This window comes from Passer domesticus, chromosome 8 (assembly GCF_036417665.1).
Source record: "Passer domesticus isolate bPasDom1 chromosome 8, bPasDom1.hap1, whole genome shotgun sequence".
In the NCBI taxonomy this organism is placed as follows: Eukaryota; Metazoa; Chordata; class Aves; order Passeriformes; family Passeridae; genus Passer; species Passer domesticus.
Window position 1 is genome coordinate 2,459,580 of NC_087481.1, and position 18,284 is coordinate 2,477,863.

General features: G+C 52.7%; 1 protein-coding gene and 1 pseudogene across 1 annotated transcript; one reads left to right on the forward strand and one right to left on the reverse strand.

The window, feature by feature from the left end:
- LOC135306051 (zinc finger protein 271-like) overlaps nucleotides 1–18,284 on the forward strand; it is a 366,476-nt pseudogene that overhangs the window by 94,302 nt on the left and 253,890 nt on the right.
- Nucleotides 1,723–4,684, reverse strand: LOC135305649 (olfactory receptor 14J1-like). Its single transcript, XM_064429388.1, has 2 exons — nucleotides 3,782–4,684; nucleotides 1,723–1,746 (listed from the first exon to the last, which is right to left on the reverse strand). The coding sequence occupies exons 1-2, from the start codon at nucleotides 4,682–4,684 to the stop codon at nucleotides 1,723–1,725; spliced, it is 927 nt and encodes a 308-aa protein (XP_064285458.1).

Below are 18,284 nucleotides of genomic sequence, written 5' to 3' on the forward strand. Positions count from 1 at the left end.
CATCCCTCCAAGAGCACCTGAGGGAGAGCAGAACACCTTGCAAGCTGCAGATTGTCCCTGACAGCCCCACAGGGCTCCTGTGCCATCAACATCTGCTCTGCTCCAGTCTGAAACAGGGCCCAGCATGGTGCCGGGATCATCAGAGAGCTGAGGTGTGTGCTGGAATTCAATGCCCTCCCCATCCCGCAGCAGCCCTGCATTTCCCTGCTCCAGCCTGGGTCTCCAGCACAGCCATGGAGGCTCTTTGGGCTCCTGACTGTTCCTGCAGCCCCCAAGGGCAGCTGAGCTCTGCCTGTGGCACAGTCAGCCCTGGCCAGCGCAGGCCATGCTCAGCAATTGCTTGTGTGTGCCTGGCCTTGCTGTCAGCCCCGGCAGTGGCTGCGTGGCCCCTTGGTGGCCCTGTGCTGGCCCAGCCATGGTGGCCCAGCCCCTGTGCAGGCCCAGCCCAGGCCAGGAACATTGCGGCTGGAAATGGCCCCTGTGCCGTGGTGCCCACGGCAGCCTTGGGGCTCTGTGCCCCATGGCCTCCCTGCTGGGCAGCCTCTGCCAGCTCCTGCACAGCCCCTGGCACCGGTGGGCCTGCACAGACAGCCCTGGCCCGGGCTCTGCCGGCCTCTGGGCCAGCAGAGAGGCCGGCCAGGGCTGGCCATGGCTGGAAACAGGCCCTGAGCCCCGCAGGAGGATGGAGCTGGGCCACAGCCAAACTCAGCCCAGGGCAAAGCTGGGCTCAGCAGCCAGGGCTGCCAAGGTCTGGGGACAGAGGCTGGCACTGACAAATGTCCTGGGCCCCCTCCCTGCTCTGTCCATGCCCCCAAGGGCACAGAGCAGCCTCCTCTCTGGGGCACTTGCCTCTTTTCAATGCCTTGCACAGGCGCTGGCCCTGCCTCACAAGGCCTGGGCTGAGTCCTGCCCCTGCACGCCCAGCCAGGCTGAGATGGACACTGATGGTTTCTGGGGCAGGCTCTCTGAGCCCAGCCCAGCTCCCTGCAAGCTCTGCCAGCTGCCCTGAGCTCTGGGCAGCACCAAGGGCCTCTCCCCAGCCCAGCCCAGCCGGCTCTGGCCCCACAGCTCTGCTCAGGCCAGGCTGCTCTGGCCACTGGCCCCACGGCCTCAGCCCCTGCCAAGGGCACAGCAGCAGCCTGCAGCTCACACAGGACTCAGCCCCAGCCATGGGGGAAGGTGCTGGGCAAGGCCAAAGGAGGCTCCCTAGCTGCCCTGCTCCCCTCTGGCTCAGGTGCTGAGAGCTCTGCAGCCCCTGCTGCCATCCCATGTGCCCAGGGCAGCTCAAGAGCCCCGGCCTTGGGGCCCTCAAGAGCTGCTCCTGCTCCAGGCCCAGGGCCCATCCCAAAGTTGGGGTAGCCACAAAGCTGTGCCCATTGCTGTTCATTGCTGCTCTGATGGGGATGGATCCTCAGCCACTTGGAGGTTGATGATGAATTTTCCTACTCCAGAGTCCTCTTCTTTCTTGAGCTCTTCTGTTCAGGAATTCAGTGAGAAAAGCTCATAAACATTTGTTCAACATGCCCAAAGAAGAAAAGCCATTTGGAATAACAGAAGTTTTCAAGTTTTCTGTAATTAATTAGACAGATATCTGAAGTGTATTCAAAGTGTATATACTGTCTTGAAAACAATGCAGAGAGAACAGTTTGTTCTGTTTAATTTTTTTTCCTGTTTATAGATTGATATAAGCAATGTCCAGTTGATATTGACCCCCAGCACCTTCTAATGCAGACTGAATAGGTATGAAAATCAAGACCCTTCATGGCTGAGAGTCAATCAGACTGTGTCTCCTGCCCCTTCCCGACCATTTCCCTCATCCAACCCCTGGCACTCCTATGGACCAGGAATGGTGTCACCAGCAGGACCAGGAGAGCAATTCTTCCCCTGTGCTGGGCGCTGGTTGGGCAGCACCTCGGGTGCTGTGTCCAGTTCTGGGACCCCAAATTTAGCAAGAACGTGGAGGGGCTGGAGTGTGTCCAGAGAAGGGCAACAAGACTGGTGAAGGGTCTGGAGCACAAGTCCTGTGAAAAGAGGCTGAGGGAGCTGGAGTTGTTTATCCTGGAGAAGAGGAGGCCCGGGAGAGACAAGGTGGTGTGTCAGGGCATAGGTTGGACTTGATGATCTCCAAGGACTTTTCCAACCTTGCTGATTCTGGGATTCTCTGAAACCACCCTTGCAGCAGGTGCAGGATGAGCCCTGGGCCTCCTCTTCAGAAGCTCCAGCAACCCAGGCGCCTCAGCTTCTCCTCCTAGGCCCAAAGCCCATCCTGTCAGTCCTGCAGAGCCTCTGCAGCTCCTCCTCATTGCCCAGAACAGGGAGCCCCACAGGCAGACACAGCAGCCCAGATGTGCCCCCCTGGCCTGGGGTGCCTCTGGCAAGGGAGCAGCACCAGGCACTGCAGGAGCCTGCAGACAATTCCTGCAGCACTTGGAGGATGATCCTGCTGCCCAAGGGATGTTCCCATGGTGCCAAGTCAGGAACTGCAATGGGGAGTGGGGCCAGAGAGGAAAGGGCAAACAGGGATGGGCTGTTTGCAGGGCAGGGAACAGGGCGTGGCAAGAGGATGAATTTGGTACAAAAACAAAGGGGAAAAAAAAGCAAAGGTGAAGCCAAGGAAATGCTGAGGGCAGTTTGGGGGTGGCTGTCAGGCAGCCCTGGCTCCGAGTAATAGCATCTGCAGTGGAAGAGGAATCTCCCAGCTAATGGGAACAAACTTTCTGGCTGACTGCAGAGGCCAGGACAAAGCTGAGTGGTTTCCCTGGTGTCCCCCAGCCCTTGCTGGCCCCAGGGGCTGATGGCATTTGTGCTCCCTCAGGTTCATGTCCCCACAGCAGCAGCATGGGGCTGCTCCTGCCTGCTCTGTGCAATGCAAACAGGGGCTCCTGAGCCAGTGCTGCCGTGGCTGTGCCTGCAAGGATGCAGCACCTGTGTGAGCTGGGGGAGAGGCCAGGGCTGCAGAGGGGGGATGTTGTTGCCAGCTCCATGAGGATGCTCTGGGACGCTGCCCTGGGCTGTGCAGCGCACTGGGGATGGATCAGCCCCTGCTCTGCTGCTCCTTCCGGTCTCCCCCAGGGCCCTTGCAGAGCCCCAGCCATGCTGTTTGCCCCCAGCCTGCCCACGGCCAGCCTGGGGCTGCTCACCCTGGGGCTTTTCTGTGCTGAGCATTGGCCTGGCCGTGTTCTTGAGAGAGCCTGGGCAAGGAGCCTGCAGCCCCCAGGGCCTGGCCTGAGGCGTCAGCGCTGCCCCAGCAGTGCCCATGGCCTGTCCCTGCTGCAGCCCCGGCACTGACACCCCCAGGACTGTGCCCGGCCCCGAGAGCACTCAGGCCCTGCAGCAACACCAGGGCCACCAGGGCAGCGGGGCAGGGCCACGGCAGCAGCACTGGCAACACCAAGTGCTGCTGCTGCTGCTGGGCACAGCTGCTGGGCCAGCACTGATCTGCCCCAGCTCTGCACACAGACATTGCTGTTGCAGCTCCAGAGAAGGCAGCAAAAGGGCATCTCTGCAGAAAAATCTGCTGGGAGATCCATTAGTTAATTTAAAGGCATTGAGAGCGCAACCCCTCACTGACTCAGTGTATGGACACAGGGAAGGTGGAGAGAAGGAAAATGAGAAATGGCACAAAAAATGACATTTTTTTATGGACAATATCAAATAAGTAAAACAAAGAAAAGCATCTCCACACGGAAATCAAGAAGAAGTATCAAAGATGACTTTTATTACAAGTGATTGGCAGAATTTGGCCAGCAGTTTAATGTTTCTGAAATCATCCAGTCATCAGTTTCCTCACTGCAGCCTTGAGCTCCTGGTTCCTCAGGCTGTAGATGAGGGGGTTCAGGGCTGGAGCCACCACCGCATACAGAACTGACAGGGCCAGATCCAGGGATGGGGAGGAGATCGAGGGAGGCTTCAGGTAGGCAAACACTGCAGTGCTGAGGAACAGAGAGACCACAGCCAGGTGAGGGAGGCAGGTGGAAAAGGCTTTGTGCTGTCCCTGCTCAGAGGGGATCCTGAGCACAGCCCTGAAGATCTGCACATAGGAGAAAACAATGAACACAAAACAACCAAATGCTAAACAAGCACTAAAAGCAGTTAGCCCAAGTTCCCTGAAGTAGTATTTGGAGCAGGAGAGTTTGAGGATGTGTGGGATTTCACAGAAGAACTGGCCCAGGACATTGCCATGGCACAGGGGCAGGGAAAATGTATTGGCTGTGTGCAGCAGTGAATAGAGAAAGGCACTGGCCCAGGCAGCTGCTGCCATGTGGGCACAAGCTCTGCTGCCCAGGAGGGTCCCGTAGTGCAGGGGTTTGCAGATGGACACGTAGCGGTCGTAGCACATGATGGTCAGGAGGAAATAGTCTGCTGAGATGAAGAAAAAAAAGAAGAAGAGCTGTGCAGCACATCCTGTGTAGGAGATGGTGGTGGTGTGCCAGAGGGAATTGTGCATGGCTTTGGGGACAGTGGTGCAGATGGAGCCCAGGTGGCTGAGGGCCAGGTTGAGCAGGAAGAAGAACATGGGCGTGTGCAGGTGGTGGCCGCAGGCTACGGCGCTGATGATGAGGCCGTTGCCCAGGAGGGCAGGCAGGGAGATGCCCAGCAAGAGGCAGAAGTGCAGGAGCTGCAGCTGCCGCGTGTCTGCCAATGCCAGCAGGAGGAAGTGCCTGATGGGGCTGCTGTTGGACATTTGCTGGCGCTGCACATGGGGATCTGTTCATGGAGAAAGGACAGTGAAAGGTTAGAGGAGATGCCTGTAACCAAAATCAAAGGCATTTCCCAGACACCCTCCTCTGTAACCCACACAGACACTCTTCAGTGTTTAAGAGTTCTGAGGTTTTCTTTTTAAGCTCCTCCCATGTCTCTCCTGCTATTCTTGGATATCAGAAACCCTCAGCATTTCTGTTTCCCTTTGGTAGAACACAGTTAGTTCCCCTGAGGAAAGATTATGAGTGGAGATTGCAGGGAGATGGTCTCTCACTTGACTGTGTTTGGAGTTTCTCTGGACTTTCACTTTCCTCACTTGGAGGATTTGTGCACTCCTAAGTTTTTTGTAAAGGTCACCAGGCACTGCTGAGAGCAGATGGATCCACCACAGCCCAGCTCCACATTTGTAGCCAAGGACTCACTTTGCTCATTTCACCAACCCAGCAGCATTTTCAGTGTCAGAACACCTCTGCCTTTCCCCATAAATCTTATAACTCAGACATGCTCCAGGACAGGTTTGCATCCTGGATTGAAGGTCCCAGCTTGGACTGAAATCTCAGGGAGACTCCCAAGTGTCCTTATGATGGCATTGGATGAAGGGAGATGCAGCTCCTTCCCTGGCTGCACTGACAGCATTGCCCAGAGCCTTGCACTGGGGACAGCGTCACCCTGAGCCAGCTGTGCCCCCTCCCAGAGCCCCCAGGGCCGGGCAGCTGCTCCCAGCCCTGTGCTCTGCAGAGGGAACTGGGCCCGGGGCTGCAGAGCTGCCCCACGGCTCTGCTGCAGCTCTGCCTGCACAGGAGGGGCTTCACGCCTTGGAGCCCCGGCCCTGAGGGCAGAGGCTTGGCTGGGGAACAGGAGGGAGGGGGCTTGTTCAGAGGGAAGGGCTGCACTGGAGGGGATCCTGTGGAGATCTCTAAACTCTCCCTGCCACAGCATTGCTGGGTTTTGTTTCCTCCCCTTCCCTGATCTTCTCTCTGCTTCCTGGAGATTTTCCTCTTGCAGGTGTTTCCCTGTGCCTGATCTCTCCCTGCCAGCACTCACAGACCCCAAATCTCTGTGCACTCTCCCTTGCCTGACAGAACCCTGCCTGTTTTTAGGGCACTGGCTGTGGGCAGGTTCTGTTTGCAGCTTGGAGAAAGGACAGCTCAGACTGAGCCTGATGGGTCCAGCAAAGGTGATGCTGGTGCTGTCCATGGACAGAGTGGCTGAAAGAACATTATGGATCTGTTGTGAACCTACTGATCACTAAAAGTAACAGTTTGGATGTCTCAAGCACTTGTCAAAATTCATAACTAATATTTAATTAATGATTCATAATAATTCAATAATTCCTAACTCATAATATAATTCATAATAAACCTTTAATATTGATCTCCCTTTTCTTCCATTCTCTAATAGTATGAAACTGAATGCAAAGTCTCAAGAAATTTCCTCATATTTATCAAAATCCTTCTCCTGGAAATATTCTGTGACTGATAAGAAGCCCCCAGCATGTCAGAGATTCAGGAGCATTTCATCTCCCCTGCAGCAGAAATAGTCAGAGTTGTACTCACAGGGTCTGCAGGTATTGGGATGTTCCAGCTTTAGGAGATGGCTCCAGGAGCTGCAGCTGCATTGTCCTGCAGCCAGAGGTTCCTGTGCCAAGGGCTGGCAGGGATTCTGCCCCAGGCACTTCCCAGCACCTTCCCAGCCCTGACGGATTGAAGCTCTCTGGGCTGTGCCCGGGCTGGCTGCAGGCAGTGCCCCAGCCCTGCTGGGCTGGCAGAAGAGCTGCTCATCAAGAGAAATGTGCTTTTGAAGCTCTTCTTGCTTACCAGGAGCTGCCTCTGTGCCAGGAGCCCAGTCCAGCTCAGCAGCACAGACACAGCACAAGGACATTAATGACCCTCTGGGGCTTTGTGCTCAGGCCCTGAACATCAGTCCCTGAGAGGCAGCTGAAGAAACCTCTCCAGAACTCCAAGTCAGAATCCAACTCCAAACTTTCTTGGACTTTTAATGGGTCCCTCTGAGGGAAAAAATTGAGAAAGTGTCCCCAGGCCCCAGGCAGAGCAGAGAACTGGAGGCACTGATGCCAGGTGGGGACAAAGAGAAGCCAAGTCTTGGTGCCCTGGGGCACAGCAGGGTCTGTGCCAGCAAGGGCTGGGAGGAGACACCTTGTCCTGAGGCCCTGGGGCCTCCTGGCACAGCCCCAGCCAGGCTGGGCACTGTCAGCCCCTTGTCCTGCCCTCAGCATCCCCCCCTAGCCCACATCCCAGTGGCCTCAAGGATCTGCTGGAAGGAGTCCCTGGGGAGCCTTGCTCAGCAATGGCCCTGGCGGCTCCTGAATGTCCCAGGGAATGCAGGTTTTTCAAAGGACTTTGGGTTTGGCTTTTGCCTTGGAGTCTCTGAGAGTTTTGTGCAATCATGGCCTCCAATTATCTGCTGTAATTAGTCCCTGGAGAGGCTTTGTCAGTAACAACACTCAGTGGGGGTCATTAATACTTCAAGGTACTTCCGTTATTTTAAGGTACTTGGTGTTTCCCTTTTCATAAAGACTCTGTGAGAGGTCTGTGCAATCATGGCCCCAATTATCTGCTTTAACGAGTCCCTTGAGAGCTTTGTACTGACACTCAGTGGGGCTCATTAATACTTTGAGGTACTCAAGGTTTTTAAAGTACTTTGGATTTTCCTTTTCACACTGAGTCTTTGAGAAGTTTTTGTGCCATCCTGGCTCCCAATTCTCTCCTCCAAGGAGTCCATGAGGAGCCTGTGTTGGGATGGAACTCAGTGGGACCCATTCATGCCTTGAGACACACTTTGGGGTTTTCTTCTGACTTTGACTCCTGGACAGGTTTGTACAATCTCCTCTCCGGTCCTGAGGTTCCAGGGCTCAGCTCCAAATGCACCATGGGGCTTGTTAGCATCAAGCAAGTCCTGACAAACCATGGCTCTGCCTTGATTTACCTCCACTCTACTGCAGTTCATTAGGTGGGTTTCCTTTTTCAGTTATGGAGAAATATTTCAAAGAGCTTCTAGCAAGTATGTATTCCTATTTTAAAGGGTGTCTTTTATTGCTGTTCTTATTACACAAGAGGTGATTGCAGCATTCAGTGACTGATATTGATCCAGCAGGGACTCTCCTAAGGAGCTCTGGCCTGCTCAGAGAAGCTGTGCCTTGAGGTCTGATGCAGCGTGGACAACCTTGTTCCACATTCCCCATGCCCATTTTGTCTCTCCTCACTCACCTGGGACCTGCTTTGCTCAGAGAACTGGCTGTACACAGCCAAAGAGGGGTCATCTTCTATTGTATTTTGAACCAATCTAAAACTCCTGAGTTTTCCCGTTGAAAACAGACATCCTCCTCAAGTGTGTGCCAAGCCCAAGCTGCCACCAAGGAGGTTCCCCTTCCCCAAGGCAGAACCCTGCAAGGAATATTTTAGACACACAGGAAGTTCTGCAATAAACACAAATCCAGAGTTTGTTCAGGGCAGAGTTAGACCAACTCCTGAAGGACAGACCAGCTTTGAACTCCTTGCAGCTGAAAGCTCCGAGTTGGGAGGTGTGGGAGAGACCCAAGAGTGAGGGAAGGGAAATGCAGAGCACCCAGCAAGTGCTTCTGTGCAGACAGGCTGTGGGGAAGGGCACTGCAGAGCTGCCCTGGGCCAGCTGTGAGGGTGGATCATCATCCCAGTCTGCACTGGGCCATTACAAGACACTGTTGGATGGACACTGCACCGACCCCAGCGCACCAGCCCCTTGCTCAGGGCTGCTGTCACTGCCCAGAGCCAGAGGGGATCCCTGGCTGGGGGCTTGTGCCATGGCCACCTGCCCTGTGCCGCGCTGGCCGCTCAGGCACCAGGAACCAGCAGCAAAGGGCACTGCCAGGGCCAAAGGCCAGCTCAGCCAGACAGAAAGGGGCAGTGCTGGCACTGTTTCCATGGCAGCCCTCACTGGGGGTGACACCTGGGTCACCTGTCCTGGCAGCTGCCATGGAAAGCCCTGGCAGGGACTGAGGGCACAGACACTGGCACTGAGACACGGCTGGGCCGGGTGCTGAGCACAGGGCTGAGCACTCAGAGATGGTTTTGTTCTTGCTGAGCTGCAACAGAGCCAAGGCCTGTCCTGCCCCTCCTCCAGCCACCCTGGGCAGGGGCTGGGGCTGTGGGGAAGCTTGGCAGGGGACACAGCCAGGACAGGTGACCCCAACTGACCCCGGGGATACCCCAGACCACAGGACATCATGTTCAGTGTATGAAGTGCGGGGAACAAGGAGGAAGGGATGTTGGAGTGAGGGGTTTTGCCTTCCCAGGTAACTCTTAGGCAAGAGGGGGCCCTGTTTCACCATTGGGCAGGGTCAGTACCAAAGACACAGACACCAGCTTAAGGAATCCTGTAATTTATATAATGCACAGCTGCAAAGAATTACAAAAGGATAATCTCAGCAAAGCACATAATCGTGAGCAAAGAATTACAAAAGAAGCTCAGCAATCCAGTGCACACCAGTCATTACCAACATAGATTGCCTGCAGTGATTAAATAAAGATCCATCACCAGTTACCCTCGGACTTTACCATCACCCAGATCCACACATCAGCTGGGGCAGACAAGGACTGCAGAGCCACTCCCAGACACTGGGAATTCCCGCAGGTGCCTCCACCTTTGCAGGCAAGGAGCCTCCAAGCCTTCTGTGAAAGGACACAGCTTTTACACTGTCAAATAAACAAACTGACATCACTGCTAGTGTGGGAACATCTGGTTTCATTCTCCTGATTGGTTTCTCCCAAAGCCTGGCCAGGGCTCAAGGAGGAATCAAGGGAGTTGACTTTGATCCTTCACCCCCAAACAAGGCCAGATGGGGCCTTGTCTGGTTTCTGAATACAGAAAGAGAAATCCATGTTTTATCAAGGAACACATCCACTGATCATGTTGTTAATAATGCTTTGTTAGGGAGTGGATACAAATATAACGTTGGAAGGTTCATCTAGAGATGAACTTTGCCTCAGGGCCTGTTCAGGCCTTGCTACTTGGATGGGTCCTGAGACCTACAATGAAGTACAACCTTCATAACCATTCTTTCAATAACACAGTTTAGATGTAGGTATTAGGCATAAAGGCATCTCCCCTTGTGCTTCAATTAAGTGCTGTTACATTTCATTACTCAGAGCTATTCACATTCCTTTTCAAACATGCCTAAAGAGTTGCTACTATTCTCTCTTCTTTATCAAATGCCTCTCTTTTCTTGAGACTGTCTCTTTTAAGACAAGTCTCAATACTCCACTTCCCAGCACTAAGTGTCACAACAACTCGAACATAGAATGTTAGAGTGCACACCAAGTGCACACACTGCAATGATGACAGACACTGCCACAAATGCATTTCACAGCAGCCTCCTTTGGTAGCCATGAAGCCAATCCCACCAAGAAGAATTTTCTTCTTTCTGCCACTCTTCTCCTGCTCCTTCTATCAAGGTGATTGCTGACTGTTGGCCTTCAAACCCATCACTGACAGCAGTGCAACATTCCTGTGCCATGACAGCCCAGGCTCCTCCTTGGCCAGCAAGCAGATAATCCAAGGCCATGCGGTTCTGTGGAGTCCCCATTTGTATTTGTTGGAGCCCATAGGATGTGCTTATTGGACATTTTAACAGCATTATGTGCTACTTCTTCTAATAATCCATCCAGTGTACTCCACAGGACGGGGCAGCACACATGGGGCACAGGATGAACCAGAATCTTTTGCTTTCTGAAACCCAAGGCACTCCTTGGGAGGAAAATGTTCTCTGGGCTCCAGGTCTTCCTTGTGGTTGTTGCTGAAGGACCCTAAATGGTGGCCCTGCAGTCAGGAGTGGGGTAACCCTGACATTGACCAGCTCCAGCAGCCCAAGTTCTACTGACATTGGGAGTGATGGTAAAGCACAGAAATCCTCTCACACTGTGGCCTCTGTAACTAGAACAGGCTTGGGTTTCTCCTGAAGGGAAATCTTAGTGAATCCTGTCAAACGGATTATTCTATTCCTGTGTTTTCTTGAACTGTCCCTTCATTGACAGTTATGAGTCAGAGCCCATGGACTGAGTTCTGGCCAGCCCACAGGGTGGGCCCTCCAAGGGAACCCCATTCCTCCCAACTTCAGCTGAGAACAAACCCAGCAATTAGTGACATGGAGTAATTTGGCTACCCTGATCTTGAAATTTTCAGAACTAATCAGTAAATTTTGATGACTAATCCCTTGGTGAAACACTGGTGGTGTTTGTGGCAAACGAAGATTCTGGCTGATTATCAAGGTACAACCACCAGACATCAATAGTACTTTAGTGACACTGTTCTTCATTCTTTTTTCTCAATCTCATTTGCTCATTTGAGTTAGGAACAATAATTCTGTTGTCCATGGAGCTGGAGCCTTTTTAACTCCAGAACAATGCCTCTAAGGTCCTTTGCTGTTCAGCTTTAACATGTTGTCTGTGGCTAACAAGGCTTGGTGGGGCCCTTTCCCCTTTGGCTGGAAGGGGGCCGGGTCCCAGTCCCTGAGGGCACCCAGGCTCCTGGATGGAATTTGTGTGCAAGTCCCTCAGTGTCACAGCAGCCTTCACAGGGAACCCTGTTGATCAGAGCATTTTCCAAAGGGGCCATTGAGGCAAACAGGGAGATTTGGTCTGGCAGGATGTGTAAAACAGTATCCTGTAATATCTCCTTGTTCTCACATTTGGCTGCAGGAACATATTCCCATTGTTCCTGCCCAGGTTTCAGGATTCATACAGTGCTGTCTTTCCCCAGAGTTGTTCCTTCAGCTGCCTCAGGAGGACCTTTTGGCCTCTGGACCCACTCTCTGGCTCCATTATTAGGACTGCTGCATCCAAACCCTTTATCTCTACCAACAGCAGTGATTTGAGGTAGATGTCCTTTTTTTGCAATTGTTTTAATAACTGACAATATCAATAATTCTGCTACTCTGCCATGGGATTGAATAATCCAATCTTGTTCACTGCTGTTTAACACAATTCCTTTCATTTCTCCTTGATAATCTGCATCAGTTCCTCCTCCCAGGACATGAACACTTTGCAAAGCCAAGCCCTAAGTGAGCAGTTTCCAAATGAAAGTGTCCTGAAGGAATCTGATTTCCTGTTCCTGTATGGATAACTCTCATTTGTTTCTGATTTATGCTAATTAATTCCAAGGCATGAAGGTCCAGCCCTGCAGCCTCTGGGCTGGCCCTGCCAGGGGCCATCACACCCACAACAATTTCCCTGGCAGTCCAAGCCTCAATGCCCCTGGTTGTAGGTGCAAATTGGGTGCAGCTGTGCACAGCCACAGGGTTTCCATTTCCCCAGTGGGCCATTGTTAAGGGCATGGAGCACATCTGGGAGATGGGTTCTCCATGGGGACAGGTTCCCATCTCCTCATTTGTTCAACTGCTCTTTTAACAAACCCTTCACCCATTCAACCAATCCTGCAGCTTGTGGATTGTCTGGGACATGAAAAACCCAGAAGTCTTAATCACTACATTTCTCACAGTAATAGATAAAGCATTCCACATGACAGTATCAGCAAATCCTATAAAAATTGCCAATTTCATCCCTTCCTTTTTTATTTGTTGTATACAATCTCACAAAGTTTACCACTGACACCTGGGTCTTGGCCAGTTCTTTTCTATAGGGCATTTAGTATCACAGTGAGCAGCCAAAGCTGACATATTACGAGTGTCAGCCTTATTTCACATTATCAATTTTTAATTACATAGATAAAAAATTTGATTATTTTATTATATTATATATATGTTCTGGCTTGAAAGCAAAACCAGTGAGACACTCCAAGTCAGAAATACAATTTATTATGAAAAGGGAAAAAAACCCCAAATACATGCAATAATGCAAGAAAAAAAAAAAAAACAAAACACTGACAGAGTCAGAATACAAGCTGACACCCTGTGAGTTAGGGTGGTGGTAGCAGTCCAGATGAAATGGTCTTGTTGAAGTAGTGATGCTGTAGAAAATATGTAGTAGCTCTTGGCCTCTCGAAACCAGTGGGTAAGGACAGCTTGTTCTGTCCCAAATCCCAGATTATATCCAGGTGGGGATGCTTAGCTGCTCTCCTACCTGGGCAGAGCATCTCACAATGGGCTGATATCCTGAGTCATGGGGTGGGTCCTTAATTACCCATTAAACAGAAATGGCTCATGGAGGGAGTTATCTCTGAGTCATGTGGCAAGGCATTGATGGGCCCCTCCTGGTTTCAACAGCTCTTGAGGGTGGGAATGAAATACATCTTTATATTGTAACCTAGGACACCACTTTATTCCTCTTAACTCCCTCTAGCATCTGTTCCAGCTCCTTAAGGCATCACAACAGCCCAGGACCCGGAACGTAGAGGAGCCAGTGCAGTTTCTGAAAACAAACTGCACATTTCTTCTTCCTCCACTTCATTCTCAGAACTAGCCTCAGAGGTACAGAACTAATTTCTGGGCTAAACAGGCCAATGGATCATGAAGTCACCCCAGGACGCGCCCCTGTCAGGGTCAGGGGGTCCTGTCCCCTCCTCATCTCCGGGCTGCCGGGGGTATCCCGGCTCCGGTATCGCCCCTTCCCCTCTCCCCGCCCCGGGGCTCCCACGTTCCACAGCCCCGGCTCTCACGGGGTTCCCCAAAACCAATGTCCCAACCTGTCAGTACCAGGCCATCCCCACCCGGACCCCCCAGGACCCTCCCGAGGGGCGATTGCAGCTCCTCTCCCCCCGAAAAAGCTCCTCTAGGGAGCCCGGAGATATCCGGGGCTGGAGTCCAGGATCTGCCAGCTCCCAACACTCTCCAAAAAAATCCTCCTGGAGACCCCTCGGTAGAGCTGGGGCGAGCTCGGCCTCCCCCTCAGCTGCGGCTCGGGGCTGGGGGCGATGCTCCCGGGGCAGGGGGTGCTGCAGGCTCAGCGTGCGGGCGCTGCAAGCGCCTGGATTCTCCCGCTCCTCCTCCTCTCCCTCCTCTTCCTCCCTGCAGTTCCTCCCCTCCCAGCCCGGGGCTCCCTTTCCCACCCCCTGCCCCGGCTGCTGGGTGGGGGAGTCCCCGATCGGCCCCAGGGGTGGGCAGGGGGCTCGGGGACCCCCCGGGGCGGATCCGTCCCCCCAGCCTGAGCCCAAATTCCGCTCTGGGGCCGCTGCGGATCCACCTGGCACCCAGTGAGTCATCGGCCAGAAAAGCTCTGGTTGGCTGGAATTGTTGAGCGTGTCCTCTGATTGGCTGGAATTGTGAAAGGCGCTGCGCCCTGCGGGTGTCCCTGGGAGCTGCGGAGCCGGGGCCTGAGCCTTTTCCTAGTTCTTTCTATCCCTCTGAGACCGCCTACCTATTTCTTTCTGTCTCTCTGTCATTCCCATTTTTTGTTCAGTTCAATCCATGCTCAATACAATTCTTAGGTTGCGCTCCCACGGTCTCATTCGCACTTTCACTGGGGCAGAGGCGTCTCTCCTTCATGGGATCCCAACCTGCGGGTCCTTTCCCACCGCAATCGTTCCGGGATTCTGTCAGGGACTCGCTTCCCTCCTCCCCTCTGCATCCAGCTGGGAATGTGCTGGAAAATGTCCAGCAAAGCCACCTTTGCTGTGTGCTCCGGGAGCCCACAGAGCTGCAGGACCTTGTCCCCTGGCCCTGCACAGCTCCTTGCAGGGCACGGCAGGAGCAGCACCCTGGGAGCCTCAGAAATGCCCCTCTGGGATCCATGGAACACAATCCCAGGGGCTGGAATTCCAGTTCCCAGCCCGGAAAAGATGTTCCTGACCTCAAAAGCAAAGCTCTCCACAAGGAGCCAAAAGCCAAGTGGAGCAAGATCCTACAGTGACATTTCACTGCCAGCCTTCATAACTTCACCCGTGGCTGTTCTAGCTCCTGGATTGGGAATTAAATCAGGGCAGGGTCTTTGGTGGGAGCTGCCCTGGGTCAAGAGAGACACTGAGAGAGAAACAGAGCAGGCAAGGAGAGGCAGGAGAGAAAGGAGGACACAAACAAAATCAGCTGAGAAGGTGACACTCTGAAAACCACCTTCCGTTTTTCACAGAGGCAGCTCCTGGCAAGGGCAGCGCTGCAGAGAGACAGCTCTGGCCAGGAGCAGCTCCTGTGCACAGCCCAGCAGGGCTGGGGCACTGCCAGGGCAGCTCAGGGACACCAGCAGGGCACAGCCAGAGCTGACAGGGGCTCAGCACTGGCAGGGGCTGGGGGATGTCCCAGAGAGCGCTGTGTCACAGCGGCACCTCTGTGGCTGTGTCACAGAGGCACAGAGCAGCTGTGATGTCAGCAAGGGGCTGTGTGACAGCACAGAGTGGTCTGTGTGAGGTCACAGGTTGGGCTATGACATCACAGAGTTTGTTGTGTGAGGTCACTGAGCAGCTGCAGCATCATAGAGGAGACTGTGTGACAACACAGAGCAGGCTGTGACATCATGACATGGCTGTATGACATCATAGAGCAGGCTGTGAGGTCAAAGTGTGTGCTGTGACACTACAGAGTAGCAGTATGAAATCACAGAGAGGGTTTTATGACATCACTGAGGAGGCTGTGACATCACACAGCTGTCTGTGACATCATAGAGTAAGGTGTGTGGCCAAAAAGCAGATCCTGCCATCATGGAGGGTGGCTCTGTGACATCAGCGAGTGGGTTGTGACATCACTAGGTGGTTGTGTAACATCATAGAGCAGGCTGTGTCATCACAGAACAGACTGTGGCATCACAGGCTGACTTTCTGACATCACAGAGTCTTCTGTGATATCACAGTGCATCTGCATGACATTCCAGGGTGACATCCCAGAATTGGCTCTGTAACATCACAAGGATGCTGTGTGACATCTCAAAAGGGCTGTGTGACATCACAGGTGGCTGTGTGAGGTCACTGGGGAGGTCACTCTGCCCCAGCTCCCCTCACAGTTCCCCCAGAGCAGTCCAACGCTGCTCGTGCACAGCGGGGTCCCCTGTCCCCCCGGGTCCCCCTGCCCCCGGCGCCGCAGCCTCCCCCAGAGGATGTTCCACGAGATCGACCCCAGAGCCTGACATGGGGATGGGGGGCTGGGGCTGTGGGACAGGGGGACAGGGACCCCCCAGCAGCATCCCCGTGTCCCCCAGGGCCAGAGCCTGGGCCAGGGCTCCTTCACCCTGTTACAAATGAGGGCTTGAGAGCACTGAAAAAATCCCCAGCAAGAGATCAGCAGAAACCAGATTTAATATTAAGTGACAGCACCACAAAGTTACTTGGCAAGAGTCACTCTGCTTCTGACTGGACACTTCAGGCACACCAGGGAAACACGGCAACAACAAAACCAAACAAAATCCAAGCAATCAAATAAAAAATGAACCAAGAACTGGGGCTTTCAATCCTATGGAAAAGTACTGTCATTGTCCTCCAGGTGTCCATCGCCAGAATTGGGATTCCACCTCCAACATTGCCTATTTGTGAAGAGACTGGAAATTTTTGGCTCGAAATATTCCATGTGTGGGGGAGGAAGGGGCAGGTCCAGCCTTGCCCTGCACTGGAACCCCAGCACTGCCCTGCTCTGCAACCCCAATCCCCCCAGAGCCTCTATCCCAGCCCAGCAGTGGCTGCCAGTCCCTGGCACAGCACAGACAATGCTTCCCAGCCACCTCTGGAGCCCCAGCCCAGCTCCTGAGTGACCAAATGAGCCCAAGTCCCACCTGGGAGAAGGGCCCAGGAAGAACCAGGGCTATTGAAGGCTGACCACAAGGCAAGCACACATCTTGACCCTACCTCCTCTTGGAATTTCCATTTGAACAGTGCTGGAATACAGGAGTTGGTAGCTCTGTGTGTGCCTGTCTCTATATTTCTTACTTCTCATTCTCTCTCTCTGTGTCTACTTCTACTTTATATGCCCTCTAGGAAAATTTGACTTTAATTAAAATTGAACAGGCTTAGAGTTTGTCAAGTTGAATAGGCCAAATTAATGCTTTGAGAAGTGTTTTTTGTTGGTTGAATGTCATACTAAACCTTCTTCCAAAGGTCATCTGATTTTCTAAATTTCCCAGTAAAGGCTGTTTGGTTGTTCTGAGCTCTTCAGGATCACTTCATAGTATTTCTACAGTACATCCAACTCAGAATACACTAACAATTGTAATTCTTTTTAAATGTCTCACTGAGAGAGTTGTTTGGAGGATGGGAGTCGGGGCTTGTCTGTCCTGCTTGGCACAGCCCAGGCAGGGCTTTCCCAGCCACATTCCACACTCCATTTCCCAGCTGGAGCCACTGGTGCCTCTGAGTTCTGCTGGCCCAGCCCCAGGGACGCTCTCCTTGTCTGCCCATTCCCCCACGGTCTCTGGGCAGGGATGGCCTCAGTGGGGGCTGCTGACATCCTCAGCAACTTGGAGGCTGCTGCTGGATTTCACTGCTCCAGAGGCTTGTTCAGCCTTCAGCTCTTCAGTGCAGGAATTCAGTGTCCCAGGGCTCATTGACATTCAGAGCACCTTAACAAGCCAAGCCTCTGGGAGTAATTTGATTTCAGTTTTCAAATAATTTGTGGTTAATTAGACAGATTTCAGAAGCCTATTCAAACTGAATATATTCTATTTAAAAAGACAATGAGAAAACATTTTTAGGACCTGTTTAGGTTTATTTTCCATGTTAATTCATTGATATGTGCAATCTCCAATTGGCACTGAATCCAAGTACCTCCTCATGCAGTTTGAATAGATTTGAAAATCAAGACCCTTCATGGCTGACAATCAATCAGACTCTGTCCCTACCCCCTCCCCACCATTTCCCCCATCCAAACCCTGGCACTCAGAGCAGCCTTGTGCAAATCTCAGCTCCCTCCAGCCCAGGCTGGACCTGCAGCTTTCAGCTCCCTGGCTCCAGCTCCCATCTGCTTTCCTTGGAGAAGGAGCTGCCCGAGACACAGAGGGATGTTCATTTCTTGTCAGCCAACAAAGCCAAGGGAAGGCACAGCTTCATCAAATGCAAAAGTCATTCTTCCCCCTGGCTCTACCTTGCCCCTGTTCCCCACAGCCTGTCCTGCTTCCTTCATCCCTCCTTTGTCAGGCACTGTGGGACAAGGGAGCTCTGCTCTGGCTATGGAGGGAGGTCCAAGTGCAGCCCCTGGAGTGGGAACCACAACTCATCAGATTTGTGTCCTTTGGAGGTCAGGAACTGGTGAGACTAGAAGCACAGGAAGGTTTCTGTTCATGGAAAACAAAAAATGTGAACATGATAAATTTAATAAATATCAAAAGCCTTCATTCAGTTTCTTGTGACATCCCAGCAACTTCTGACATGTCCACCATCCACAATGGATTGCCCTACAGGATGTATTTTAGACAAAAACATAAAAAGAGGTGATGGAAAAGATAAAACTACAACTAAGATGCTGGCTAAGGAGGTATTTAAACTTCTGAAAGATTGGGCAATTCCCTAATGCTCAAATCATGAAGCCAATCAAGGACGACACATTGGAAGGAGCAGAGAGCATCTGGAGGAAGACTTCTGGGAGCAATGCGAAGGACAAGGATCCAGCTGCTCTAAATGAAGAGATGTCCTTAGACATGGCCATTTCAAAAGGAGAGCTGGAAACACGTAAAGGAGGGGGTCATGAAATATTAGAGTGAATGATGTCCATGGCAAAGATAGAG

What these genes read in the sequence shown, in the direction of transcription:
- LOC135305649 (XM_064429388.1), bottom strand. Translation starts at nt 4,684, where the DNA reads ATGTCCAACAGCAGCCCCATCAGGCACTTCCTCCTGCTGGCATTGGCA. An exon ending in TCAAGGCTGCAGTGAGGAAA is followed by an intron (nt 1,747 to 3,781) that starts CTGATGACTGGA and finishes GGGTCTTGATTT; the next exon opens with TCATACCTATTCAGTCTGCA.